Here is a 26179-nt window from a genome sequence, read left to right as displayed (position 1 = left end):
CCTGTGGTTTTCCTTCTTGATTCATCAGTACGTATCCCTCTGTGGAATGCCAAGCTGTCCTATTTAAAAATACCAAAGTGAAACATATTAACCTTTTGGGTATGCTCATGTGAAAGTATCGGACTTTTTTTAATTAGTTGCCTATCTTTTGCTATAACTAGCAGGTGCTGACTGGCATTATGCTGGGCCTTGCTGCCAATCTGCTCTCTTCTTAATAACCTGGAAAATTACTGCTGAACAATGTTTTCTGGTAAATTGGTAGTGTTGGATGGCATTTTTCATACTATGCAAATATAATTTGTATTTGTAAATAATTTTTACTTTCTTGAGGAATCTTGATCGTGTCATAATCCAAGTAAGCAGGCGAGAACTATGAATCCCAGGAATGCCTGTCCTGCAGTTCCTTGACCTAGCAATTGTCTGTGTTGGTAATTTGGGGATTCCTGCTCCAGCCATGCAGGGACTGATTAACAGCCACCTGCTTTCTCCAAGAGGTCTTATTTATGGTCTGGACAGCACTACCTAAGGCAGCTTTCTGAGGGTTACTGCCGCTCTTGGCCAGAGGCACATGGTGCTCTGTTAAGAGGCCTTCTGGTGGAAGGGTAAAAATGGAGCTGGGGCAGTTGGACAGATGGTGGCACTTGTCCGAGAGGTACGAAACCTTGCTAGATGGAGTTCAAGCTGTTAGATCAGCTATGGGACACACATGTTATTGGGTATTGCTGCACATTTTTGGGTTATGGGGTAGCAACAGGAGCATGTATATCGGGTGTAATGTGTCTGGAGTTAAAGAGCTGCAGGAGACCGTGGGTAAGTATCCCTGGGGAGGTGACGGTGGGCAGCGTGCTGACGGTAACACCAGCACACTGCAAGGGCAGGCCGCTGTGGAGAAGGGGCCTCGGGGGCTGGGAGGCGCAGGGACAGCCTCCAACACATGCGGGCAGACTTCGCTAGAACCACCTTGGCCGGCTGCACGGTTGGTCTCGGTGAAGGCCTCGGTGCTCCGAGGCCGGGGCCAGCTGGGTCCCGAAGGGCAGACCAGCAGTGTGCTGGGAACGGCAGTGCCCAGAGCCGCGCTCGGCCTCCCGCCCCAGGGCGGGGAAAGCGGCTGCTCTCCCCTCTCCTCTCCTCAGGCGAGCTGAGTAATGCTCCTTGGGTGCGGCCGCCGCAGGCCCGCGGGGACCCAGTGCCTGCTGCGCCCTCCGCTCCCCTGTCCCTCTCTGCAGCTCCCCAGCTCCGCTGCGCTGCCGCAGACCAGCCCCACCAGCCACTCCCTCTGCTGCGCCCCGAGAGCCACCACCCTCCTTTCTCTCGGGCGCCCGCCACCGCCAACCCCCTCCGGGCGGCACCGCCCGCCGCCGTAGGCCCCGCCCTCCCGCAGGACCCTTCTCCGTCGCCGGGGCTGTCCACCGAGCGCCTGACAACCTGCGCTGCTCCCACCCGGTTTCTCGATCGGCGGCGCGGCGTCCCTCGCCTGCTCCCAGCTCTTGACCCCGGGCGGCAACGCCTCCCGCCGGCCGAGAGACGGCGCGGTGCGGCGGGCGGAACAGGCGGCGAGAAGGGCGGCCCCGGCTCATTGGGGTCCTGCGCGGCGGCGGCGGGCGGGCGGATCGGTGTCTCCTTCACTTCGCCCTCCAGTGCCAGCGGCTGCAGCACCGCGGCCTGCTCACGGGGAGTCCCGCCTGTTCCCTCTTTGCCTGGCTCAGCCGTTCTCCCGCGTTAGCCAGGTGCCGGCCTGGGCCGTGACCGGCCACGCGGGAGCAGGGGAAGCTGGCGGGGTTCGCGTGTCTGCTAGCGGGCGGAGGGGTGGTGAACGGGGCTGGCGGCCGCGCGGGGTCGGGGGTGGCAGCGCCGGGGGGCGTCTTCCCCAGTGCCCGGGTTAACGGCGGAGGCGGGCGGGGCGGGAGCGGCCGGGAGACGGAGGGCGAGGCGGGGTGCTTTCTCTACACGTGTTGCCCTCTGCAGCCGCCGCGCCCTCCGGGCGTGCGGGCCGGGCCGGGTTACATAAGGGGCGGCGGGCAGGGCGCGGCGGGAGGGGGTCAGGCCGGGATGCCCAAGATGGCCGCGTGGAGGAGTTCACCTTGCGGCGGCAGCGGGCGCCACTCGGCCTGGCGGCGGGCCTGGGCGCGGGAAACGTCCTGGCGCTGGGCGCCGCGGCCGGGCCGGGCCCTGTCCTGTCCCGGCAGGGTGTGCCGCCTCCCCATGCGCCCCGGCCTGGCTTTTCGCATCCCCGTTTTCGCTTTCGGTGTCCTCCTCATCTGGGGCTGAAGCCTGGCTCCCGCTTTCAGTTGCTGAGCGCGCAGTCCGCTCTCAGGTGTTCAGCTTTCCTTCAGAATCTGTAAGTTGGCCTAGCTGCGGCTGCTAGCCTGGCCTGGCCGCTCAGAGATGCGAGTGGCAGAGCTGCAGCCAGGGTCTTGAGGCCCTAGGGGCTTTTCCTTTTTTTAAAAGCTCCTGTAGCTGTGCAAGTCCGAAGGTCAGTGGTGTTTCCAGTGTATTGCGGCAAAAGTATTTTTTGAATGATACAGACTTACCTGCTGTCATTTTTACCACAGGAATACCCTTTCAGTGTAGTTATTGCCCCCTTTTATTGCAGCAGCATTTATGGTTTGGCTTTTTTGGTGTGGTTCTTTCTTGTCTTTAAATTTTAGCCTGATCTATCCTCCAGCCTGGTCTTCCAGTATCCTGAGATCTTAAAATTGTTAGAGATCTTTATAGGAGTCCTTGGCGTTCCTTTAATTATAGGGTGTGAAAAAGTTTTGAAATACTACTTCGAAGAAAAGGGGTGATGTAAAAATTCTGATAACATTGTTATGTTTTTTTATTATTGGGAAGATCTTTTTACAGAAGAAGAAAGCATGTTTGTGGTTTTTGAGTAACAGATTAATTAGAGTTTGGGTTTTTTTTTTTTATTAGGGTGGTATGAAACAAAGATCAGGGTGGAGCGCCCACATGATTCAATAAGGAATTTTTAAATGAGGAATGAGATTATCTGGTAGCTGCTTTCACAGCAAACTTCTTGTTACTAATGGTACTTGTATTTTAAACACTTTAATCTATGAATTATAAGTGAAAGGCACTTCAACATAAAGTTGAAGAAAATTACTTCTAAGAAGTTGCAAATATTGTGAACTTGCCAACATTGGAGAACACAGGAATGGTTTTTTTTTTTTGGCCCTGTTTTCATTTAATGAGCATTCTGATGATGTCACTGGCTTATCAGGTGTTTAGTGTACCCTCTTGGTTTCCACTTTGGTCCTCGTCCATCCCTGTTAGTACAGGATTGGACCAGCAGTGTCACAGTTACACACTGTTTTAACTTTTTATCACAAAGCTTCCAGAAATGTCTGACAGTTACTGGTTGGTTTTCTTGCAGTGGGAAAGATGCTTAATTAGGGTAGATAAAATCACAACATCCTTTTATTCTAGCAATCCTTTGAATTCAGATACAAATACTAGTTTGTTAACTTCTCACACCATTACTGCTTAGCATCAATCTCTTGTCTAGTCAGTTTGGAAGCATTTAAAACAAAAGTGGAAACCTGGTTTATTAACACTGTAAAAGCATGTCTGTGCTAAAAGCTAGTATAGAATTTTAAAACTAGACAGAACTAATCTTCTGAAGATGCTAGTTAGAAGTGAGACCTATTCATTAGAGGAAAAATACATAGCTAACCTTCTCTAAATTATTTTAAACTACTAATGAATTGTACAGTTGCTGTACAGCAGGAACTTACATGGGAAAGAGCAGTGTTCCCACACTTCTAACTTGGCCTAACACCTCCTTATTAAATAAATAATAGGAACCATTTATGTCTTGTCACCAGGATTATTATCTGTTCTGTTATAGAATTTTCTTAAGACTTACATTGTTTATTATGAACTTGAACTTGGGCTAGGCCTTTTTAAGCTTCAAATTATCATTTCATGTTCTTTCTTTGCTTTTTGGTGAAAGACTTTATGGAAAATCGGCTTTGATTTATGTTCTTGAGCAAGTAATGTATGTCTTGCTGTAGTGACCTAGTTGTAGAGTTTAGATTTCTACTAAATAACTGTGGAGGTTTTGCCTCTTTAGTTATAGTTGGGCTTGGGTATTGATTTGGTTTTTATTTAAACTGTGGATGTAAATACTGTTCTGAAGCTTAGGGAGGTGGACTAAAGTACTCTTGGAGACTGCATTAGAAATTGTAGAAAGATAAGTAGCAGGCTTGTGGCTTAGCATTGCTTACTGAAATAGGGTTTTTTTTAAATAGTAGCAGTTCATACAATTAGGCTGTGTATGGCAGGTGTAATAACTTTGGTTTTCATGTGGATGCCATTGTGAAACAACAGGCTATTTAGTGGAATGGTGCCCTAAAGGAAATTACTCTGAATCAGGTGTCTCAGGAGCGTTTTCTTTCCCCTTATGTTAAGGCCATGAAAATATGGAAAGAAACTTTTCTTGGGGTGGGGGAAGCTTGTCTTGATCCTGTGTTATTGAGTACATTTAAGATCTTGCAGAGGTCTGCAGAAGCTAAACAATTCTATAATGAGGTGTTGAAAATTTAAATATTGATTAAAAGTACTGTCTAAAAATGAAGTGATTCTTTTCTGCTTTCAGTTGAAAGTTAACATGTGAGAGTATTGCCCTCGTTATTTTTGAGGTCAGAAGATATTTTTTCGTTTACTTAATAAAATGCAACACAGGAGTCAGACTAACAGTCTGTTATGTTAATCTGACTTTCTCTGTAAAAACAATCAGTTTGAAAAGATAAGAAAAGATTTCTCTTTGCTTGTGTTTAGCCTTTGTGTGGTGCTTATCCAGTTAGTTTTATTTTTTGTTTCCCCCTTTCAGAGCATGGAGAGAATTGCTAACTCTTTGAAATATGCCCTGTTCTCTGCTTTTTAAAACTTTCAAGTTTGGTGCTTCTGTAACAGTGGCCTTTTGCTATTGAAATCATGGGAAAACAGTCATCGAAGAAAGTTACAGATAGTGTTATCTTCCTTTGCAGGGAGAGCACCATGCAGGCCTCACAGAGACCTTAGGCTGGTGTCTACCCATAGGGCTGGGTCACAGCTAGTCTGGAATGGCAGGTTCTTTAACAGTGCGATTGCCAGGGGCTCTGCCTCAGAAAGGGACTTTCAGAGAGCTCTTCTCACTGACCCAGCATTCCTACTACTGCTTGATTGTTTTAAGCGAAGAAGGCAATTCCCCCAGACTTACACTTGTCTCTTACAGCAGTGAAAAAATGTCATCAGACTGACTGCTGGTTAATGGCTTTAGACGTTCCTTTTTAAATTGTCTATCTGCCATTTATAATGGGGGGCAAATGATCTCACAAAGCATATGCACTCTTTGTAACTTTAAAATAAAACCTTGTAGGTCCTTTCTGGTTATTTTCGTAAGCATCTATCAAATTTGACTTTGTGGAATTTCATGAAATAAACATCTGTTGGGTTTTTTTTTTCCTTCAATTTCCGGTTTCCTGGTTTTTGGTGATAACTGCCAACTCTGGAAATGTGAGCTATTAGTTTATTTGTGCTAAAGTTGTATAGAGAAAGGTACTCGAAATAAATTACTTTTATCTGCAAGCAGATTACCTAGACCAAGAAAACATTCACTGTTCACAGTAGCCATCACTGAAAATCTAGGTTTTTCACAGAATACTGTAATTTTTTGAGCCATCTGTCTGTTAACTGCCTTTGTATAGGAATCTGCCTTAAAGAGTATCTTTAAAGAGTTGTAGCATTCTTCTGTGTGTGCAGTAGTAAAAGGTTTGCTATTAATTGGCTGTTACCTTTTAGCTCCAATGGCGATTCCTCCATCATACGTAGACCTGGGCAAATCTGCCAGAGATATCTTCAATAAAGGATATGGTAAGAATATTACCTGTTATAAAACATAGTTTTTTGTGGTGTGGCAATGAATTGTCTTTTTAACACTGTATGTAAAATTGAATGCTCTAATGCTTGTGTTTCTGCGGAAGGGGAAGGTGTGTTTTTGTATCATTACTGTCAACTGAAAGATCATTGGAGGCTTTTTGTGGGCTGTGCTGATGTGAAATCTGGTAAATATTACTCCTTTAGCCAGATAAATGTCATGGGTGTACAAATACACAGGAATGAAAGCATCATACAATTAAGAGTACACTTTGTTTACTATCTGTGCCATAACATTTGCTGATATATATACCACTGCAATGTAATAGGCTTTTAGAACAGAAAGAGGAATGGCTATAGGGATAAAGAATCCTTCAACATTTTTAAGTACTTTAATACCAGACAGTTGCATAGTTAAATTCCACTTTGTTACAGTGCTGTTTCTTTCTGGTCTTTGGGAATGTGTGTGGGGGGGCTTTTTCACCAAGGCTGTTACTCAGCTTGAATGGTAACAGTGTGAATTGACGCTCCTATAAAACCTACTTATATTACAGTTCCAATGGCTATGTGTTTCCCAGTGACTTCATTCTTCACTTTTTTTTTTTTTTACTTTGAGATATTTCTTGGTGCTGGGAGATGAATTTGATGCATTGGGATAAATGACTTTTCCAACCTTGTGATTCTGTGGCTACAAGGACAAAAAGAAAATGCATTTTGTTTTGAAAGTCATGGTTTGGTAGTTAAATATATAGTGTTCAACTGAGAAGCTACTCCCCACTTTCTGTGTGGTGATGATAGAACAGAATTCCTGGGTTTTTCTACCTGCTGTGGCCTCTAAAACTCAGTCGTGGTTGTTTTTATGTATCTATCTATGTGGTACTTTGCTGAGACTGCCTGAAAAAACAGCTTCTTGGGAAATGTGCATGGTCTTAAAGCCTACTGGTGTAACTTTGATGTCTGTTTCTTAAGGTTTTGGTTTGGTGAAACTGGATGTGAAAACAAAATCTGCAAGTGGAGTGGTGAGTTTAAAATACCTCTTACTTTATGAATATGTTCTCATTTTAACTGGAAAGGACCTCTTCCACGTGCTGTTAAGTAGTTTGTAAATTATAGGAATGATAAAGTTTTAGTGTAAAATAATTTCAAAGTCCCTAAAGATGTGACTTTATTCTGAATGTAGCGGGATATTGCTGTTTAGTAATAATTGTAAGATTAAAAAGTTTATTAAGTTGTATCGTGTCTAAAGGTCTCATAACTGGAAGCTGAAGGTATTTGGACTTCATGTAGTCCCTGTCACTTGCCAAGAAATAGACCTTACTAAAATTATGCAACTGTGTGGATGGCTTAGTGATTCACTAACATAATTCAAGTAAATTTCTTGGCCATGGTTGAATTTGAACAGCCACTGTAAAAAGAGCCATTTCATGCAGACTTACAATGTGCAGGCTTATGGACTGTGAGAATACATATGGTTAAGGACATGATTTCAAATCTGTTTCTTTCTGGGGAGGTGAGTGTGAGGAGTTGGTACAAGAATAATGCTGTGCATAGAGGAAGTTGGAGATCAATATTTTACATTTTCAAAAGTTAAAATAATAAACTTAGTGCCATATGGGCAATAGTATTTAAGTGAAAAGAGCTCCTTAACGTGTATTTGCAAACCAAACTTTTCACTTGTGCTAGATACTGCCTTCAGTTACTGAATAGCCATACACAGAAGTTACTCGTTCTGTTACTCATGAGAATCCAAATAGTGAGAGACTTTGGGGTTATTTAGTTTAATAAGGAGATGTGAGTGATACTGCTAACTTTTAAATACTTTCAAGAATCTACTGTAGAATTGGCCTGTTGGCCTGGTATCCCTGCCCATCGCAGGGTTGGAACTATATGGTCTTTAAGGTCCTTTCCAACCCAAACCAGCCTGTGATTAATTCTGAGGAAGACTCTACGAGAAGCATAAAGTCAAGATTGTTGCCTTAGCTCACAGTTCAAACATGTTCTTCCTGTGTGTCATTAAACCAAACTGTCAGGGCAATAGGAATTTTAGAGATGCCAGTAAAAACATGTATGTAATTTATCTTTGGAGGTGGTTGACTAGAATAATGATAATACACGTGTGATCCTTGAAGAATTTTACTGGAGTTGCGTTATGTGTGTGTTTATAAGTTTTCTTTGCTCTTGGTTTGATTTTTAGTTTGCTTAACTTTATATTTCAAGACATTGTTTTTGCTTTTGAGGAGAGAATTTCTGGTAACTAATGACTTACTCATGAGCTATGTTGCAAACCTACATGTTTTGTAATAGTGGCAGAAACACTGCAGTTGAGATGGGGGGTGGGGCCTCCATGTGGGCATAAAGCATCTAGGTCTTGTCTGTGTTCTCCCTTTTTCCCCTGGGAGTTGTGTGATGTTATTAAACCTGCTGCATAGGATAACAAAATCTTGCTGAAATAAGTCTCTTTTGGCACTCCAGTGCTTTCCTGGTTATGTGTATTTCCTGTGTAACACAGACTCTGTCTTTTCTAGGAATTCACAACATCTGGTTCATCGAACACAGACACTGGGAAAGTGAATGGGAGCTTGGAGACCAAATATAAGTGGGCTGAGTATGGGCTGACTTTCACAGAGAAATGGAACACAGATAACACTCTGGGAACAGAAATTGCAATTGAAGATCAGGTAATAGATTAGGAGAGTGTTTCTTTGTTTTACTTAACTAGCAGAATGGAATTTATAACTTCATCTTCTTTCCCCCTTTGATTAGATTGCCAAAGGCTTGAAGTTGACATTTGACACAACTTTCTCACCAAATACAGGGTAAGATTTGTTAACCTCATAACCTTATTTAAGGTAGTAACAACACCCACGGTCAGTGAAAGTTCATCTGGTCTGCTGTATTGACAGATGTTTGTATGGTTTGCTGTTGACCTGAATTAGCGAATCCCGGTGCTCAAGGCTTCTTCTCTTTAGCATCATCACATCTTACTCTATGGGGTTAGTGTTGGATGTTTCACAGCAGCCTGCTGCTTTTATGTTCTGGGATATAAATATTGGGAAGATGCAGGAGGCGTGAAAAAGCCTCTACGTTAATCAGAAAATGCCTGTCTGCAGTAGCCCTCTGCATTTTTAATGGGCTTTGGCCCAGTCCAGAGGATAAATGTGCATGGTATTTGGATACATTGTGCAGAGTCATGTAGCTCAAATTTGGCAGTTTGTTGGCGAAGATCAAGCCTTGTCTTAAGATAATTGTTTCTCTGTTTCAGAAAGAAAAGTGGTAAAATTAAGTCAGCTTATAAACGTGAATGCCTAAACCTAGGTTGTGATGTTGACTTCGATTTTGCTGGACCTGCAATCCATGGTTCAGCTGTTTTTGGTTATGAAGGCTGGCTTGCAGGTTATCAGATGACCTTTGATAGTGCCAAATCAAAGTTGACAAGAAATAACTTCTCCGTGGGTTACAAGACTGGAGACTTTCAACTGCACACTAATGTGTAAGTACTGAAAACTGTCCAGATTGACAGAAGCAGCTTTTTCTCTACCTTGCCTTCTAGTCAGAATAAAAATGCTTTAAATATCAAGAGATGCTTGTAAGGCCATTGAGTCCATTTTTCAGTATGAAATCAACTAAATGATAAATGTTACTTTGTATCACTCTTCAAAACAGTAAATACCCATGGCTTTTTAGCATTTAGAGTATAATTAATGCTACAGCTTATCAAATACTGAAGATTGGAAATGTAGCTGATTGTAATGTGTTTTCTAGCTTTCCCATTACACAGAATTATGTCTGATTAAACTAAGGACAAGATATTTGTTAGAGGCCAGAATTAGCAGGTTTTAAGTAGGCCAATAATAGTTTCCAGAGCTTTTCTTTCTGGTTTCTTGAGTAGGTTCATCTTATTGCTTGTCTGGGATGAAGACTATGTGAAAAGCTTTGCTATCTTACACTAGTTACATTATTGTTTCAGAATTGTCTCTAGACTTGTTGCCTTAGATAGAAAACCAGTAGGTATCTGTATAGGTTTATGAAAGTTGAGGGGTATGGGAGGAAGCTACAGAACAATTCATAGTCTGGTCTGTAAGAATGCCATTTCAGTGTAATAATGTCATTGTGACGGTTTTAAAAAGAGATCATCAGATCGTCTAATTCTTTAGCGATATTGTATGTATTTGTTAATCAGAATTCAGAATGCCAGTTTCCTAACTATTAATAGTTTTGTAAGGATGTGATCTGCAATTACGTTCAAGTACTTAGTTCAACATTAGCATGAGAAGTAGCTGTAACACTCTGAAATACCTTTTTCCCTCATAAATGATTGTGGTTTAATTTTTCCCTGAAGCCTTTATTCATTCTCCCCCCCCCTATTGAAAAATGTGAAACAAACTTTCAGGCTTCTTACTTGAATAAAAATTTGAAGTGGTTTTTAAAAATATGTAATACTGAGATTACGTAAATATAGAAAACTAACACTTTTTTCTTAATTTGTTTAGCAATGATGGCTCAGAATTTGGAGGGTCAATTTACCAGAAAGTGAGTGACAATCTTGAAACTGCTGTAAACCTGGCTTGGACAGCAGGTAGCAACAGCACTCGCTTTGGCATTGCAGCTAAATACAAGTTGGATTCCACTGCTTCTATCTCTGTGAGTATGGCTCTACACTTCAACAGGGTTATGCTCAGTGCAGTGTAGTTTCAGTTCTGTGATCTGTGTTGTTAGTACAAAAGATGTTGATGGTTTAGGAACCCTTGTAGAATTACTCTTACGCTCTAGGCAGCTATAGTTAAACCAGCCATATTTAAACTCTGTTATGTTGCATACAGCAAAGTCTCTATTAGAATCTATCAAATGTAGTGATAATCTAGAGTATTTCATGTATTTATTTTAAAAAAAAATTCATGTTGAGTTCTGTAAATATACAGGTTATTTTTAAAAACCTGGTTTTGGGAAACCTTGTCACGTTGTTGTCATAGCTCTGGTGATACTGGCTAACGAGGCAGCATGCAGAAAATTTTTCTATGTGTTTATAAAATTAGAATTGATCAGTTACAGCACTTCAATTGCTGTTGTTGTGTTTTGGGTTTTTTTTCAGGCAAAAGTGAACAATTCTAGTCTAGTTGGAGTGGGTTACACCCAGACCCTGAGGCCAGGTAAGGGTTATCATGTGAATTTCATCACATGCATGTTTTTTATGTATCACGCACATAAAATATGAGATTTATGCATTTACGTGCAACTGTTTCCTTTCAGAATATTTTTGTGTTGAAGGTGAAGTAGATGTTTTACAATAGTTTGTTGCACATCAAACCTTGATCTGAACAAGACAAATGTTATTATATCTAATGGTATTTCTGCATCATATTCCTCATTTGTGTAGGAGTGGAACGTGTTGTGTTTGATAGCTTAGCTTCAGGCTGTGCTAAGCAGTCTCTTAGCATTGCTTTCTTCAGCAGGTCTTCAAATAGTGATTAACTGTCAAAAACATGCTTCCTTAATATTTAGTAATAAAACCTGCAGAACTTAGTTTGTACCGCTTAAAGATGAGTTAATGTTGTATTGCCATTGGTTAGTTCCTTACTTGAAAACCAATTAATATTAGTTTCATTCCTTACCTTCCTTGGTAGAAGTGTCTGTCTATGCATAACTTTTTTTTTCCTTCTTTACACACCTTAATGTAGAAAAGGAGAGCTCTTGTGTAGTTGTCAGTTAGAGACCTTGTATAGCTGCTCTAACACAATATTTACAGAAAGCACCTATCTTGATTTACATGACTTACTTTCACTAGATTTCATGAGTAAACAGATTTCTTCTGTAGAAATCTTTTAGAGGAAAGTAGTGAAATAGAGACCCACAATGGGAACTTGTGATGACTGAGGTTGAGTTGCATGAAAGTTACTCTGCTTGTATGGTGAAAATATGCTATTTAAAAATCTTACAGGTGTGAAGCTTACACTGTCTGCCCTGATAGATGGAAAGAGCATCAATGCTGGTGGCCATAAACTTGGTCTTGGCCTGGAATTGGAGGCTTAAAAAGGTGAAGAAACTGCTGCAGAGAAGGGATATCAGAAGAATTTGGCCTTAAAATGTATTTCCAATGTGACCAGCAGGCTTTTTTTCCCAAGAAGGATGACCTAGAACAAGAGCTGTATTTGAAGCATTAGACAGTTACTTGTTAGCTGGTTTCTAGTTGAATTGGTTACCCATCTAGTTAAAATTCTGCATTAGTGCAGTCACTGAAACATTATTTAAATGTATTTAACTGTTTAATGCGCTACCCACAAACGATGGATTAGACATTTATGAAAACTGTACAATCGTGTGCATGTTTGTTTTTATGTTCCTTTTAACATTCAATATTGACATTGAATTAAAAATGGATCAGTGGATGTTTTGAAAAGAGGTCAACAATTTTGTTAAATCACCTGAAGTAGAAATACATTTGGTATCCCAAGACAAATTCTGAATAAAACAAGTATGTACACATATTTGTGCCTCATATTTTAAAGAGTTAAGATATGAGGGTAGTGCTCAGTTAAGTTTTAACTTAAAAGAGTCTGAGAAGTAGCACCCTATACCTTTGTGCAATTAAGGACCTCCACCCATGACAGCACTGAATATAGAAGGTTTTCACTGAACAGTTGGACTCCTAGAGCAACTTGAATGTGCTTTACTGTCAGGTAAGGATTGTCATGACACAACGGTTTAATTCCCCCCGTGTTCCATGGGCAAGACTTCCTGTGTTACTAGTTGGCCTCCTGATGCAAAGAGTGCAGAATGATATACTTGGCACACTGAGACACTTAAAAACTGCTCCTTGATGCTTTTTTGCCCAAGGGTGAAAAACCTCACCACAAACACACCTGTTGCTTATATTTGTATGAAGTGAGACGTATCTCTGCAACTGAATGTAACAGTGTAATGGTGTAACAGCCTGCTTATCCCAACTGCTGTGAGAGGTTTCTGCTTAAAATGACTGAAATAAAGGCTTAATTTCAAATGGAGACAGAAGAAAATGCATCCAATCTTGCTTTCCCTTTGACTAATAAATCTTTGCAGATAATCTATTTGAAGTCTGGAAACATGCAGAATAATTAAAAACTCTCATGTTTTTCCAGGATAGAATTGAGATGAGTATGAGGGATATTTGGTCTGTGAATATAACATCCCTTAAGGTCAAACATGACTAGCTGTGACTGCTTTCAATGTGGAATAAATTACATTGTGTAGTTACAGTGCTTGCATTTAAGAATGAGGATTTATTTTTGAGTTCTGGGAAGTGTCTTGTGCCTACTTCTTACAGTCTCATGGCTGAGAAGGGTATCTTGATACTTAATCTTGCCATCTATAGTTCGCAGCAGCTTCCTTACAGGGCAGGTGGCTAGCTTATGAATCAGGAAGCTTGATCTCTGGTTTGCAAGCTGTGTTTGGTTCATGCTGGGTTAGACTTCACCCCCACAAAAGTCCTAGTGATTTGCTCAAAGTCTTGTTCCTAAGAGAAGTAGTGTCAGCATTTCTGCTTTGGGGTACTTTACTGCTGTTGTCACCAAGTGCCCTCTGCTGAGGAGCACTCTCACCACTCGGTGATGGAAGAAGCATGTAATAGCTGCAGTTTGCTCTGCTCTTATTGCATGTTAGCATCCATTAACTGTATTTAGTTTGAAGTGTTTTTATGTGCTAGACTACTTAAAGCTAGAGACCGTGCGGCCAGAAGTTTGAATTTTAGTGTGGGTTCTCTATCTAGTACACCATCTCTGGGGCCTCACAGGGTGTGTCCAGGCTTTTTATGAGGAAAAAATAAAAAGTGTGTGCATTGTCCAGCTGTGGCACCAGGGCAAGTAAAGGACTTTTGCACGTGAACAATGACTTGTTTGCATTCTTAAACCAGCATAGTTGCTGTGATAGTTCTCAGGGGTGTTTTGGAAGCTTTTGATAGGGTTGTAGTCGTCTGGCACCTTTTTGGTGGTGATATTTGGGTTTTTTAGAAACAACTACTCAAACACTTCTCTTCACTATCTGCTCATCTCTAGATGTCCTTCCTGAAGTCACAACATAGGCAAGTGAAATAAGCAGATATTGCAGTTTCTCTTCAAGTCTTCATACAAATCAGTAATTGAGAACTTGAACCTTTTTTTACTCTGCTTTCATGTGCATTGCTTTACCTAGTCCTCAGCCTTGAAACCTTAAGTAGTTTCATTTGGTTTAATGCTGATAGGGACTGGAGAAATAAAAGGGCTCTGCAGTAGTTAATACAAGTGTGAAAATGTGACGTTTTCCTTAAATACTCATTTAATCCCTACTTTAAGCATGAAAAGGAAGTTTGGTGTCGTATCTCCTGACATTTCTCAAGTGAGGCTTATAAAAATGGCCTTCAAACTTTCAACTGTGCTATAGAAAATATGATGGTGTAATTGGAACGTTGTGGTAAAAGGGATATTGGTAGTTTAAATAGCTCCATTTTGTTAGAACAGTTTCAGTGCTAGCCAGGCTTTCCTCAGGTGTCATTCTGAATAAAATAAAGCCACTTGAGATAGCCAGTGACCTGAGCACAGCTGTGCATCTTGTTTGTGTGAACTGTAGCATTGCACTCCTGCCTGGTTGGGTTGGAGTAGGGGGTGTCTGCGTTCGTGCTGTGAGGAAACCTAATCACACTTTTATAAATAAAAACAGTCACATGAGACGGAGACCCTGGATTTTGCAAGTTACTGAAGCAGTGACTCAAATGTTCTTTCTGTGCTGTAGAAATTATCTGGGTTGTTTCAATAACCTTGCACTCCTCACGTGGTTCAGTGCGGTGTGGTACGTTCTTAAATCTGCCTCTGGCACAGGGCAGCTGTTCAAAATCAGGAAATTAGTTTGGAACTGTTTTGGCATGGAAACCTTTCGCCCGCAGGCATGGGGACACAGGTGTTTACCTTTGCCCGGGCTGTCGCTGGGACAAAGGCAGGTGCTGACAGTGTGCCTGCTGCCCTCTAATGTCCTTCTCGGCGGCAGGCTGGCCTCGGCCGGGCACAAAGGCGCATTTAAACGTGCTGTGACTGCCCCACTATGGGAAGTGGAGCCGAACAAACAGAATACAGCTCGCACAGGCGTGACTCAGCCCTGCTTATGTCAAAGGTCCACCCTTATCACCCCAGCTGGCAGAGGGGGAAGCAATTCCATGGAAGGTAAGTGACTAGTGATGACAAATACTGGGTCACGCCTCTGGCAGCAGTGTTCAGTGGCAGGTATGAATGCTTCCTGGGAAGGGGCAGAAAGGGGAACCTAACCTGGTTGGGTTATTAGGTGGCATGAAAGGGCTATGCTTGCTGCAAGTGGCTTTACTGTGTCAGCTTCCCCTTTGCTATGGATTATTTTTGTTGCTGATCTGGAATAGAAATAAAAGCACTGATATGAATTACAGTAGTGTGCACTGCATTATGGTGATGTTTCCCTTCTCATGATTGTTTCTGGGCTTGCCTTTTAGTTGCTCGTTGTGTCCATCTTTCCATATGCTGCTAGGTCAAGTGGAAGGAATAAACAACAGGTTTTGTGACCCCAATGTGCAGCGTCTTCTGCTTTAGCTGAGTTGGATACTGATGCTTATGTAGGAAGAGGCTTTTTTTCACAGCAATTTCTGAAAAATGATGCAATTAGAATGTAGGGTGTTAACACACTGAGATTTGGTTCCTATCCATTCATATTTATCAACTGGCCTTGCGAAGAGCACTGAAAGACCTTTCACAGGGGCAAGCAGTCAGGCTGTGTCAGCTCCAAACGCTTGACCTTTACTGCAGTGTGTTTTTAAATGAGAATTTTCTGCTGAAGCGGATGCTGTGGAAATACTTGGCGCACAATTACTGCTGGTTCATGCAGCACACACCAGAAAGCTTGCAAGGGTTTGTGTGTGTTTCCAGGGAATGATCTTCCCCCGGGACCCACGGGGGAAGATGTTCTTCATGCTAGCGTTAAGTCACGCCTGGGTTTGCCTTGTTAGCAACTCGGTACCTTTTCTGTTTGCTTTGCCTGTTCTCCTGTGAACACGGAAGCACGAAATGGGGGTACAGAGATCTCACCACCCTCGCGTGCTGTGTGTGCTTCACGGAGGCAGCTGGGCTGCGCTAAGCACGAGCCACGGCCCAAGCGCTCTGCCTGAAGCCCAGCCCGGCTCAGGTGCCTGAGCTGCGGTTGTAGCTCACAAGCAGCTATGCAGGGAGCTTTGTCCTTGGCTCTTTTATGGATCCTCGGTGGCGTTACTGAAAACGTAACCGCCTCTCCCTTAGGCGCACGTCCCTAATGCGCTCCGCTGCCAGCCGCTGCGGGGCAGGGGCCTCGGCGGGGCGTTCCTGCCGCAGAGAGGCGCCCGAGCCCTGTCCCCCCGCGGCTGCCGTAACTTGCTGCGCGCAGCCGCACGGGCTGTGCGCGCTTCCGCACGCCGGCCGTGCCGCGAGCGGGGCGGCGGCGCCATCTGGCGGCCGCTGGTGTCCCCGCCCCGGGAGCGGCCTGTAACGGGCCCGGCGGGGGCCGCGGCCGGGGTGTCCCTCGGGCGGCCGCCCCGCGCCCGGCGGCTGTAGCGCGCCTAAGCCGGATTGCGAGCTGGAGAACGGGGATTCGAGGAGCAGAGCCCCTGCGCGCGCTGGCACTCGGGTGTCAGAGAACCCGGCAGCACCTGCGGACTCTGCAGGGGCAGCGGGGTCCTGGGCGCATCCCCGCCCCTATCTGAGCAGCGTTTAACTGGGGCAGCCGGTTCTCTCTCGACTGCCGCGCTGCTCCTGACCCGACAGTGCTGTTCTCGAATCCTCTGAAAGGCTCCTCTGGCTTCCAGACCGTTGTTCTGAGGAGAAGCGCTTGCTGGCAGAAGGACAGGACGCCCCAGCTGCTACATGCCAGAAGATGAAGGCGAAGGATTGCGAACGTTCCCCTGTCTGGTGGCACCAGGTGGCACCAGGTGCCACGGCAGGGCTGGACCGGCCCTGCGGTGGCTGTGCCAGCAGTCCGGGCCTGCTGCTGCAGCTCAGGGCCCTCGCACAGCCGCAGTGTGGGTAGCGCACAAACTCTTCCCTCGTCCTGGCAATTAATTTGAGTTGGTATCAAGCAATTAGAGCACGGGGAGGGGGAAGAGAGCCCAGCCAGTGTGCTCAGGGTCTGTCCCATGGGAATGCCGTTTTTCTTGCTTCAGAGGCGGGTGCTGTGGGGCAGTGGCCCTCAAGAAACAGTTGCAGCGTGATCAGAGCTGCTGTGAGGGGTGACTGCTCCACCTTCCCTTTCACATGTTGTGCAGAGGGTGGGGCGTGAAGACAACTTTTGTCGAGGCTGTTTTGTTCAGCAGCTTGCAACATTTGGTTTTCCTGGACCAAACCAGAAGTTCAGCACACCCATGGGGCTGGACAGAGATCTGTGCAGATGGCACTGCTTCCCCAGGGCACCCCGCTGCATGTTCCTGGGGTGTGCCTCACATCACCCTGCCCCCCCTCTTTCAGGACCCTCACTGGTCTTTGAGGCCTTGTTTCTGTGCCCAAGCAGAGCATGCAAGCAGCACGCCAGGTGCCTTGAGCCTGGCTGCGGATGGGGACTGTGGGGAGGAGCACTCAGGAAGAGGGGGGGTTAGCCAGCACCCAGCCCAAATTTACAATTACAGTGCATTTCTTCCTCGTTACCTTGAGTGGATTGTGTGGGTTACAACTGATTATGAGGGTCATCTGGTATAATTTCCACTTCTTTAATTGTCAGCATGTGCTTTGGGGAGCAGGGCAGGGAGTACTTTGGCCTTTCCTGTTTGGTGGTGATGCTCCACATTTATCCTGTAGCCCAGACAAATATCTGCCTGTAGCAAAGGAGGGTGTAGTAATGTTTGCTATTTGGATGCGGGCTACTCACTGTTGTACCTGAGAGGTTCATTGGTTGGGTTGTACAGAAATAGCTCTGATGGACATCCCCATGGATGTGGCACCCAGAGGTGGTGGCCCTCCACCCTGCCAGCTGGATCTGGTAGAGTTGGCACTAGGTGAGCGCGAATGGGTGTCTCTGGTGTTGAATCAATCTTTTATGAAATATTTTTAAGTCAGCTACAACTCACAAATAGTTCTTTAGAGTACTATAATTCAGCATGGTTGCAGGCTTCTGTTGCAGCCTCTGTAACAGAATGGCTGATTTGCTTCCACTGTGTTTGAGGAGACATTTTATTTTTGTTTTACTTTTTTGAAGTTCCTTGGGCAATCTGGTACAGTGTTCAGTCTTGGTGCAAGGCTAGTAGGCTTTCAGGTGAGACTTAACGCTTTGTCCTCTCTGCATTTAGGGTACATCAGTATGCCTTTGAAATTGTTTACAGCCTGGTCATGTAGCTTGAAGCTCACCAGATTTATCTTTATTGTGCCCATCATAAGGCAAGTTTATGACTGCTGCACAAATAGTAGTCATGGTAGGTTTCCCTGTCAAGCCAGCACAGCCCAACTAACCCACCTTTTGCTTCAAAATATTTCCTTCTCATAAGCTGTCTAAAAGTCACATTTCTTACCACTTCATTTTCTTTATGGGAAGCTGTAGCAGATAAGCATACCACGCAGTCCCATGCAGTCATTTACAGCAGCCTCTCCCCAAGGCACAGCTCCTCCTAACTCACAGCACACCCCCATCCCAAGAGAAGTACCAGGGAGTTAAGTGGTTACTCTTGTTCCCCCAGTTTGGCAAAGCATCTCTCACTACCTAGCACACAGAGTCATTCTCTGCAGGAAGCAGGAGCCTGCTGTCTTGCAAGGCTTTTGTGTTTGACTAATCCAGTTTCTTCTTCCTGAAATGAGATTGCTCTCATATTTCTGCCTGGGACTTCTGAATTAAAAACATGGCCTGTCATTGTAAAGTGTGCTTAGTTTGGTGGGGCTAGGGCACGCCTTCCCCCTGTCTGTGCTGCAATGTGGCTGTGTTGGTGTTCTTTGCAAGTGGGTGCCTGTCTGGCTTGGGTGCATGAGCAGAGCTGCCTGCCCAGCAGCAAATGGGTACCTGAGAGGCAGTTTCAGGCACAAAGACCTCCGCCTGGTTAGCAGCAGGGGAGACAAGGAAAGTGGAGGACACATGCAGAATGTATACTATCCTGGAAAAGAAAGGCTTTAAGTTTAATATTTTCCTTCAGAGGATAACTTTCCTGTTGCAAAGGAAAAACCATTCTTACCCCTCTGTTTTTATTCCAGGGAGTTAGCTGAAATGATTTGGTGGAGTTGTTACAGTCCAATTTTCTTTTATGGAGATAAAGTAAGATAAACATAAAGCAGAAAGGAAAAAAATAATTAAACAGAGAAAAGGCAGTTATAATTTCTGCTGGTGATTCCCTAACTTACTCCACCTCTTCTGCTGGAGAAATGTGACCATGGCACAAGACTGCCTGGCCCTTCTGAGATCTGGAATCCTCTACTGGCACGGGCTGCCTAAAGCCAGCTATTTTCCTGCTTATAGGCTCTCAGTTTGTTAGCCTGGAGGCAAAACAAGTGAAATGAGACCTAATAAGGTCAGGAAGGAGAACATAAGAGGTAGAATGCAGAAATTCTTGATCATAAAATTAAAATCTGTACAATGATGCTTATATATACACCATAGAATATTCTGAGTTGGAAGGGATCCATAAGGATCAGCAATTCCAGCTCCTGGCTCCACACAGGGCCAGCCAAGTCAGAATGTAATTCCAAGTCATGTAATAGGGATGGCCAAAATTAAGATTGCTTGTACAAATTTAATTAGTCTTTTGTAACCTTCTGAGTGCTTAGATTTGCAGCCTTAATCCCATGCCTATAATGTAGTTTGTGGAGGTGACCATAAATGCTTTCTAAGGTCAACAGGTTTAGCAGCAGGTTTGAAGTTTTCATTAAGGATTTACTGTAGACTATGTCTGGAAGTTTAAACACACACTTGCAGTTAAGCTTGAGCTAATGGGTATCACTCACTATCTGATATGTGACTAAGTTGAAAATGGAGAAAGGAAAACTTGGCAGTACCCATTTAGGTAACTGGAGCTGCCTGAGAGAGGGATGCTTAATTGGCTTCATGGCACCTGAGACCCCTTCTGTAACACCAGAAGGAATTTTGGGGCCCCAAATCTCTGGGTGTTGATTATATGCATCTGTCCTTTTGCCTCTTTCAAGTTAGTTTTCAGTGCTAACTTAGATCTGTCTCAGATTGTGAGGATGGGTCTGATCTCATGCAGTAATCCTTGATGGGGGCCAAGGGCACTTGGTACTGTGTGGCCCAGGCCCTCAGCAGGACACCTGACTGGCTTCATCTTAATTGTCTGTCCAACCTGAGGAGAGGTAAGACTGCCTGTTTGTGGGAATAGTTCCCAGGAAATGACTGTGCCCAAAACTCACAATAACTGTGGGAAGACCCAGAGGTGATGTAGAAGCTGACTCTATGTATTTGTGAGGAAACTGCAGCTCTTCGTACAGGAACCGTTTTGTCAGGAGTTTGACCCAGTGGGTATTGTTCTGTAATTGCACTTTGATAGTGAATTAATGCTCCTCTGCACTGGGAATGTCTTGGAGGTTCACTGGAATATAATCTAGCACTGCTGTTCAAAGGAAACCAAGGAGGCCCCTGCAATTTCTTTCAGGTTGTATTAATCTCTTTGATATAATACATGACGGCACAGTAGTTGCACAATTAACTGTGGCTTTTTGCTTTGGAACAACCTCACTAATTACTCTACATTGAAATGATGGATTAAGTGTCTTGGGAGACCGTTTTATAGCAGCTGACATTTAGATGGCTGGAGGACATTGAAGGTGACGCTGCGGAAATGGCACACCAATACCCTGCTGATGCGCCCGGGAGGCTGGGTAGACATCAGTAGCTGGGTGGAAGCTTTGGGTGGAGGGACCCTTTCTCACCTCTGCCCATGGGGCTGGCCCTGGCCAGGTGCAGATGTGGGTCCCTCTACACAACACTGTGTAGAGGACTCGTGGCTCCCTCCCTGCCTGGATTCAAAGGTCTCCGTCGCTGTCTGATGAAACTTCCGCTGGTTGCAGCTGTTATTGCTCCTTCTGCCTTCCAGGTTTTGACCTGTGGCAGACCTCAGCAATGTTAACTTGCAGTAGGTAAATGCAAAAATATGTACCTTTTAAAGAAATGAAGTAAGCATTGAGCACTGTGAGCCATTGCTTGTGTCAGTTTAGCTGTTAGGGGCAAAGGGGTAGGACCTGCAGGGTAAAGTATAATGCCTAGAAATCAGCATTTTTGATCTTTATGTATATTGTCTACGTTCTGTAATTTTTCTTTTTTACAGGCTTCTTCACACATGTTTTAAAATGCATTGGGGTTTTTTTTTGGGGGGGATGGGGCGGGGAAGGGGGTGGTGGCATTGTGATTTGGTTGGTCTGTGTGTTTGTTTTTCTCATGCTGGTAGAAAACCCCCTTTCTGTTGTTGGGGTTGTGTTACAGGCCAGTAACATCAGGGCCAAAAGTATGCACTCCTATGGCCGGGCAACGTGACGACACATAGATTCTCCAGGTCCTGAAAACCAGTCCTTCCCTGAGAGAGGACTTCTTCTGTTGATGTTTTGCATTGGTGGATTTGATTCAAATCCTTGACGTTGTGAATCTACAGCCCTGCTTTATCCTGGGTAATGAACACTGTTGTCATGTATGTATTCAGTATTTAGGTATTGCATTTACTTGTGACAGCACTAATAACACTTTCTCATTAGCTATCTTCTGCAAATCTAATTTCACAATGTCAGAAAGTACTTTCAGCTCACTAACATAACCCAAGTCCCTGCCCCAGCATAACTCAAAAAGGTTGCTGTAAAAATGCATAGTCTCTTGTTTTTTCAGTAGGTGAACTGGAATAAAATTATGAGCCTTTAAACTAAATAATAATTTTTTCCTTGTAGCTTGAGATCTGTTCAATCAATAATCTTTCTGCTAACTCTGGGGAGAATTTTAGTTGCCTCCATAAAATGTTTTAATTATTTAAAATCATAAAATATAAGTAGGCACAATTTGCTTGGAACTCATTAGGGAAATATATGAATAAGAAGAAAAGATAATGTTTGCTTCTGCATTAATTTAAAGCAGTCTCTAAAATATGAAATCTAATCCTGGAAAGCAGTGACTTATCAGCAATGTTTACTTTTCCTATAATAGGAATAAATATTAAAGCAGCTAGTTATGTGCTTATCCCTACAATATTGCACTGAGCCAAAAAGGAAGATAAATAACTTGTCTGAAATCCCACATTAATTTCCCTCTTTTACAGGTTTTATGTTTGTTCATTTCCTTTTTCAAAACATTGCTTTTAAAATTATTATTATAAAACAGGTGACTTAGAAATCACAAGTAGCTGCAAATGCATGAGACCAATTTGTGTGTGATTAGAATTATGCAGAGCTAATGCTTTATACTAGCGCAGTCTTTCATCCCAGTGCAGATCAGAAGGCACAATGTGCAGCAGCAGTGAAACGCTGCTGCTCTGGGGCAGGGCTTGTCAGACAGACAGCGGAGCAACTGAAGGGTGAGGAAACAAAAAATCTTATTACTTTAAGTTTATCTGAAGAACCTTCAGTGCTCACTGTGGCAGGAAATGCTCATTTGCAGCTCTTTGGTGTGCAGAGAGCAAAGAATCAGTTTTGTGTTCCCTGCACAGAACGTCTTCTTTGGAACCTCATCAGAAATCCCTCCCCCCAAAAAAAGCCTTTTCATTTTATTTACAGCTTTCCACATTTTTATGCAGGGAAGGACTGTGTGATACTATTGCCACTCCTGTGGAAATGAAATGAACAGTAAAATCAAACATGCTGCAAACCACCCAGAGATGGGGCCAGATCGCTTGTGTGTGTGGAGCTTCTAGGTTATCCAAATGTGTTGGTGTACCTGTTGTTCAGAAGAACAGATGAAGCCACAGCATGGTCATGATCCTTGTGGCCGTGCAAGGGTAGTGGCAGGGAAGAGTTAGATAAAACCAAGCTCAACTAGTAGGGAATGGTCTCTTAAAACAGAACTTACTTCTTAGCTTATTTACCCATGTTGTGGCCATTTAGGATGGATTTCTTCAAAGGATAAAGAGAACACAAGTAAGGATGCAGCTAACTGCATCAAAAAGGAGCCAGCTGCAAGGTACGACGCTTGGTGCTGTTACCTGAGTAATGTCAAGACTGCAGTGCCTGAGACATGCAGTGCCTTAGATCTGAGCTCACGGGTTTTAGGGGGTGTGGGGGGAGCAGCTCATGCTTCAAAGGCAGGGGATTTGAATGAGGTTTATATTGTGTCCTAAGGGCTTTCTCACAAAAACCTTGTGCACTGTCTTTCATGAGTAGCAGTTCACAGAAAGCACTGTCCATGGGTAACGTGGCTAAATTCAAACAGGTTAAAAACACTTCATGAGCTCATTAAAAGAAGGAGGGATGGCAGTGCCAGAGGTTCAAATAAATGCCTCCAAGTTACACTACACCCAGCAGCTCAGTCTTCTAGGCCTGTAGCAATTGTAAGACACCAGTGATGCTCCCTGCTTCGTCCCCTGCATGTTCCATCTGGATCAAAAGCTGCAGTATTGAAAATGCAGAGGTGAGTCTTGGGCATTCAGGAATCCCTGTGTCTCTCCTTTGACAGTTGTTTCTTTTGGGGGGGCAGCCCTTTCTAGATTTCTGAGCACCGAGTCTGAGTCCTGAGTGTTTTCCACACTGTTGGTAACTCCAAGCTCTTACCTTCCCTCTGGGTATATCAGAAAAGGCCAACACTGCTAAGCCTGCTCATTTAACTGGATAACAGAGATGCAAAGTCTGATCTGAAAGAGTATTCTGATCCTTTCCCAGTCACCTATCCCAGTATGACACCTTAGCATTTCAAATGTGACATATTTGAAGCAGGGAGTGAGATACCCGACCAACAGCTAGAATTACCTGCTTTCATTCTCATGGTGGCTTCTGGGAGGTTGTTTTTTTTTTTTTTTTGTTTGGTGTGGGTTGTTTTTGTTGTTGGTTTTTTTTTTAATGCACTGTCCTTCAGCACAGTTTGCTTCTGTGCATGTCCCAACTCTATATTTCTCACCTGTGCTGGACTCTCTGGGGTCAACTCTTAGAACTAGAAGTTATGCCTGTGTTGCATGAATGGCTGGGTGGTAGGCTTTGGGCAATGGCTGTGTCCCCAGCTCAGCTCCTCTTTAGGGGTGGAAAATCCTGACCCTCTTCAGTGTGAGCTGATGTGTCAGCAGATGTGTCACCTGGAGGGGTGAGCAGACCTGGAAGGTCCCATACATGATCTTGTCATTAGAGAGAGACAAAGACTTGTGCTGCATTATCATGTGGTCCACTCTCACCACCCAATGAAAGCCTAAATTCCCATTGTCCCCACAAACTCCCTGAAGCTGATTCACTGCTTGAATTAAACCATAATTATATATTATCAGCAGTCACTTTATAGTAAAGTTGAAGGATTAAATGCAGTTAGTGGTGATGAATTCCAGACGTGCAGGACAGAAGCCTGAAGAGAAGACCAGCTTCTGAGTAACTGCAAGATAGAGTGTAATGTATTCTAAATATTTGATTCAATTAAGCTGCCTTCTGCTCTTTGTTTCAGTGTACAGATGGCTCATCAATCTATAGTTTAGGGACACATTGCTATTCTTTCTAATGGTAATTACGTGATCAGGATGGAGACAATTTTGATTAAATGCTCACACTATGTGCTGCATATTTAAAACAGAACAGAGTCCAAAGCAGAGCTGCACATGGCTTCAGCCTCAGGCTCTCGATAGGTCTTCCTCTAGCATGGGTAATCGGAGACTTTGCCAGTTCCCACCATTCAAGGAGCAGGAGTTTTTGAATTCAGGAACTGATTGTTTGCATCTGGTTTTGCATGCTGCTAAACTGTTACTTGACAGGGTCTTGCAAAAATCATCATTGTGCTTTCCCCTTTTTGGGTCAACATTACTGAAAGGATTCTTGCAACTTGGAAATGAGAAGCAAACCTGTCTTCTTCCACTGATTTCTATGTGTTTGGGAGATACTTTTAGGCCAGGGTATGTATTAACTAACAGCTTGTAGCTTGCTTGTGATTATCAGCCTACAGCAGAAATATTTGAGAGGATGCCTCAGCTGTTAGTGTCCCATTTTGTGTTTGTAACCCTACTTAAAAACTAAAATTGTAATGTAGAACATGGCCAGAAGATTTACATGCAAATGTGTAATGATCTTGTATATTCCTTTAGCCACTCCTATCTGAGAGCTATTATAGTCATTAAGACTTTGGTAAATTGTAATTTCTTTTACACATGTAAGAAAATTTGAGTCACTCAGAGGTTTGAAGCTCAGAGTAAAATTGTACCCAGAGGAAGAAACTGGGCAAGCTTTATGCCCTATTTAAAATCTCATTTAATGGCCATATGCACCTTGCCCTGGCCTTCTCCCAGGCATGGATTTTACTTTGCAGCAGGCTTTCCTCTATTCAGCAAAGTACTTAAGCACAACCTCACATGCTCTGCTGAATCAGGGTTTTAAGTGGAAGTGACAGAAATAGAATTGAGATCTCCTCACTCATAGCCCTACTCCGAAACCATCAGGCAACACTTCCTTTCTTCATCACTCTCCCACTGCAATCTATTATCACAAGTGTCTGAGACAGGCAAGACCTGTGCCCTGAAAGTCTGGCCCTTATCAGAACCCGAGCCACTCAGTTGAGATTTCAAAAATATGAGCTGAGTAGCTGGTTCTAGCAATATTGAGACTTGAAATCTTTGTCCCTGAGTACCTCAAGTCATTCTAGTGCCTTATTTAAGCAAATGGAAGTATTCTCTTAGCTTTGATACAGCTTCTGTACAGGAGGCCAATGAATCTAGGTGACCTTAAATATATATAAAAATACATATTTATCTCATACCTTTCCAGTGTGTTAGTCCCCCAAAACAGCTGGTGGAGGTTTTAGCTGTAAAATGCTAGTTTTGGTTTCTTGTTAAATTAGGTTTTCTCTCTAATAGGACTTTCAGGATGAAATAGAAAGCCTTAAAAGTTAGTTATTGCTATTTGTAAATCATCCTGAAAAGAAGTCATTAGCTTGATTGTTGTTCTGTAACTCAAACAGCATACTCCTCCTGCCTGCTTAACTCTCTTTCATTGGTCCCAGGTAAGATGAGCTTTTTCAACTACTATTTCTTGATCAAAAAAATGTATAGAATGTATCAGGATGAAATGACTAATGGGTGACAACAGCAAATGAAATTAAGTAGGGATTTACAATACTGTAAGAGAGATACTTTACTAGAGTGTGGAAAAAGCATCATTTTGTTACATGCTGCCTAGGGAAGAGAATCTCCGCAGTAATTATTTGGAATAGCCAGTTAACAGCTGCATCATACAATCATCATTTTTCTTCTGTAGAC

The 26179-nt window shown here is 43.6% G+C and overlaps 1 protein-coding gene across 1 annotated transcript; it reads left to right on the top strand.

Annotated features, from left to right (window-relative positions):
* Positions 1-1612: 1612 nt before the first annotated feature.
* On the top strand, positions 1613-12338 carry VDAC2 (voltage dependent anion channel 2). The gene is made up of 9 exons (XM_084265057.1): positions 1613-1727; positions 5782-5853; positions 6826-6875; positions 8382-8534; positions 8620-8672; positions 9119-9346; positions 10347-10497; positions 10946-11003; positions 11792-12338. The coding sequence occupies exons 2-9, from the start codon at positions 5787-5789 to the stop codon at positions 11881-11883; spliced, it is 852 nt and encodes a 283-aa protein (XP_084121183.1). The 5' UTR covers positions 1613-1727; positions 5782-5786; the 3' UTR covers positions 11884-12338.
* Positions 12339-26179: the final 13841 nt, after the last annotated feature.

Source organism: Gallinula chloropus (assembly GCF_964237585.1).
Source record: "Gallinula chloropus genome assembly, chromosome: 5".
In the NCBI taxonomy this organism is placed as follows: domain Eukaryota; kingdom Metazoa; phylum Chordata; class Aves; order Gruiformes; family Rallidae; genus Gallinula; species Gallinula chloropus.
The sequence above is the reverse complement of the archived record's forward strand: the minus strand, read 5'-3'. Positions and strand labels throughout refer to the sequence as shown.

Bases quoted from the DNA above. Each gene is read 5' to 3' on its own strand.
- VDAC2 (XM_084265057.1), top strand. From the start codon at position 5,787: ATGGCGATTCCTCCATCATACGTAGACCTGGGCAAATCTGCCAGAGAT. The intron at 8,535-8,619 runs GTAATAGATTAG...CCCTTTGATTAG, and splicing joins AAATTGCAATTGAAGATCAG to ATTGCCAAAGGCTTGAAGTT. The intron at 11,004-11,791 runs GTAAGGGTTATC...AAAATCTTACAG, and splicing joins CACCCAGACCCTGAGGCCAG to GTGTGAAGCTTACACTGTCT.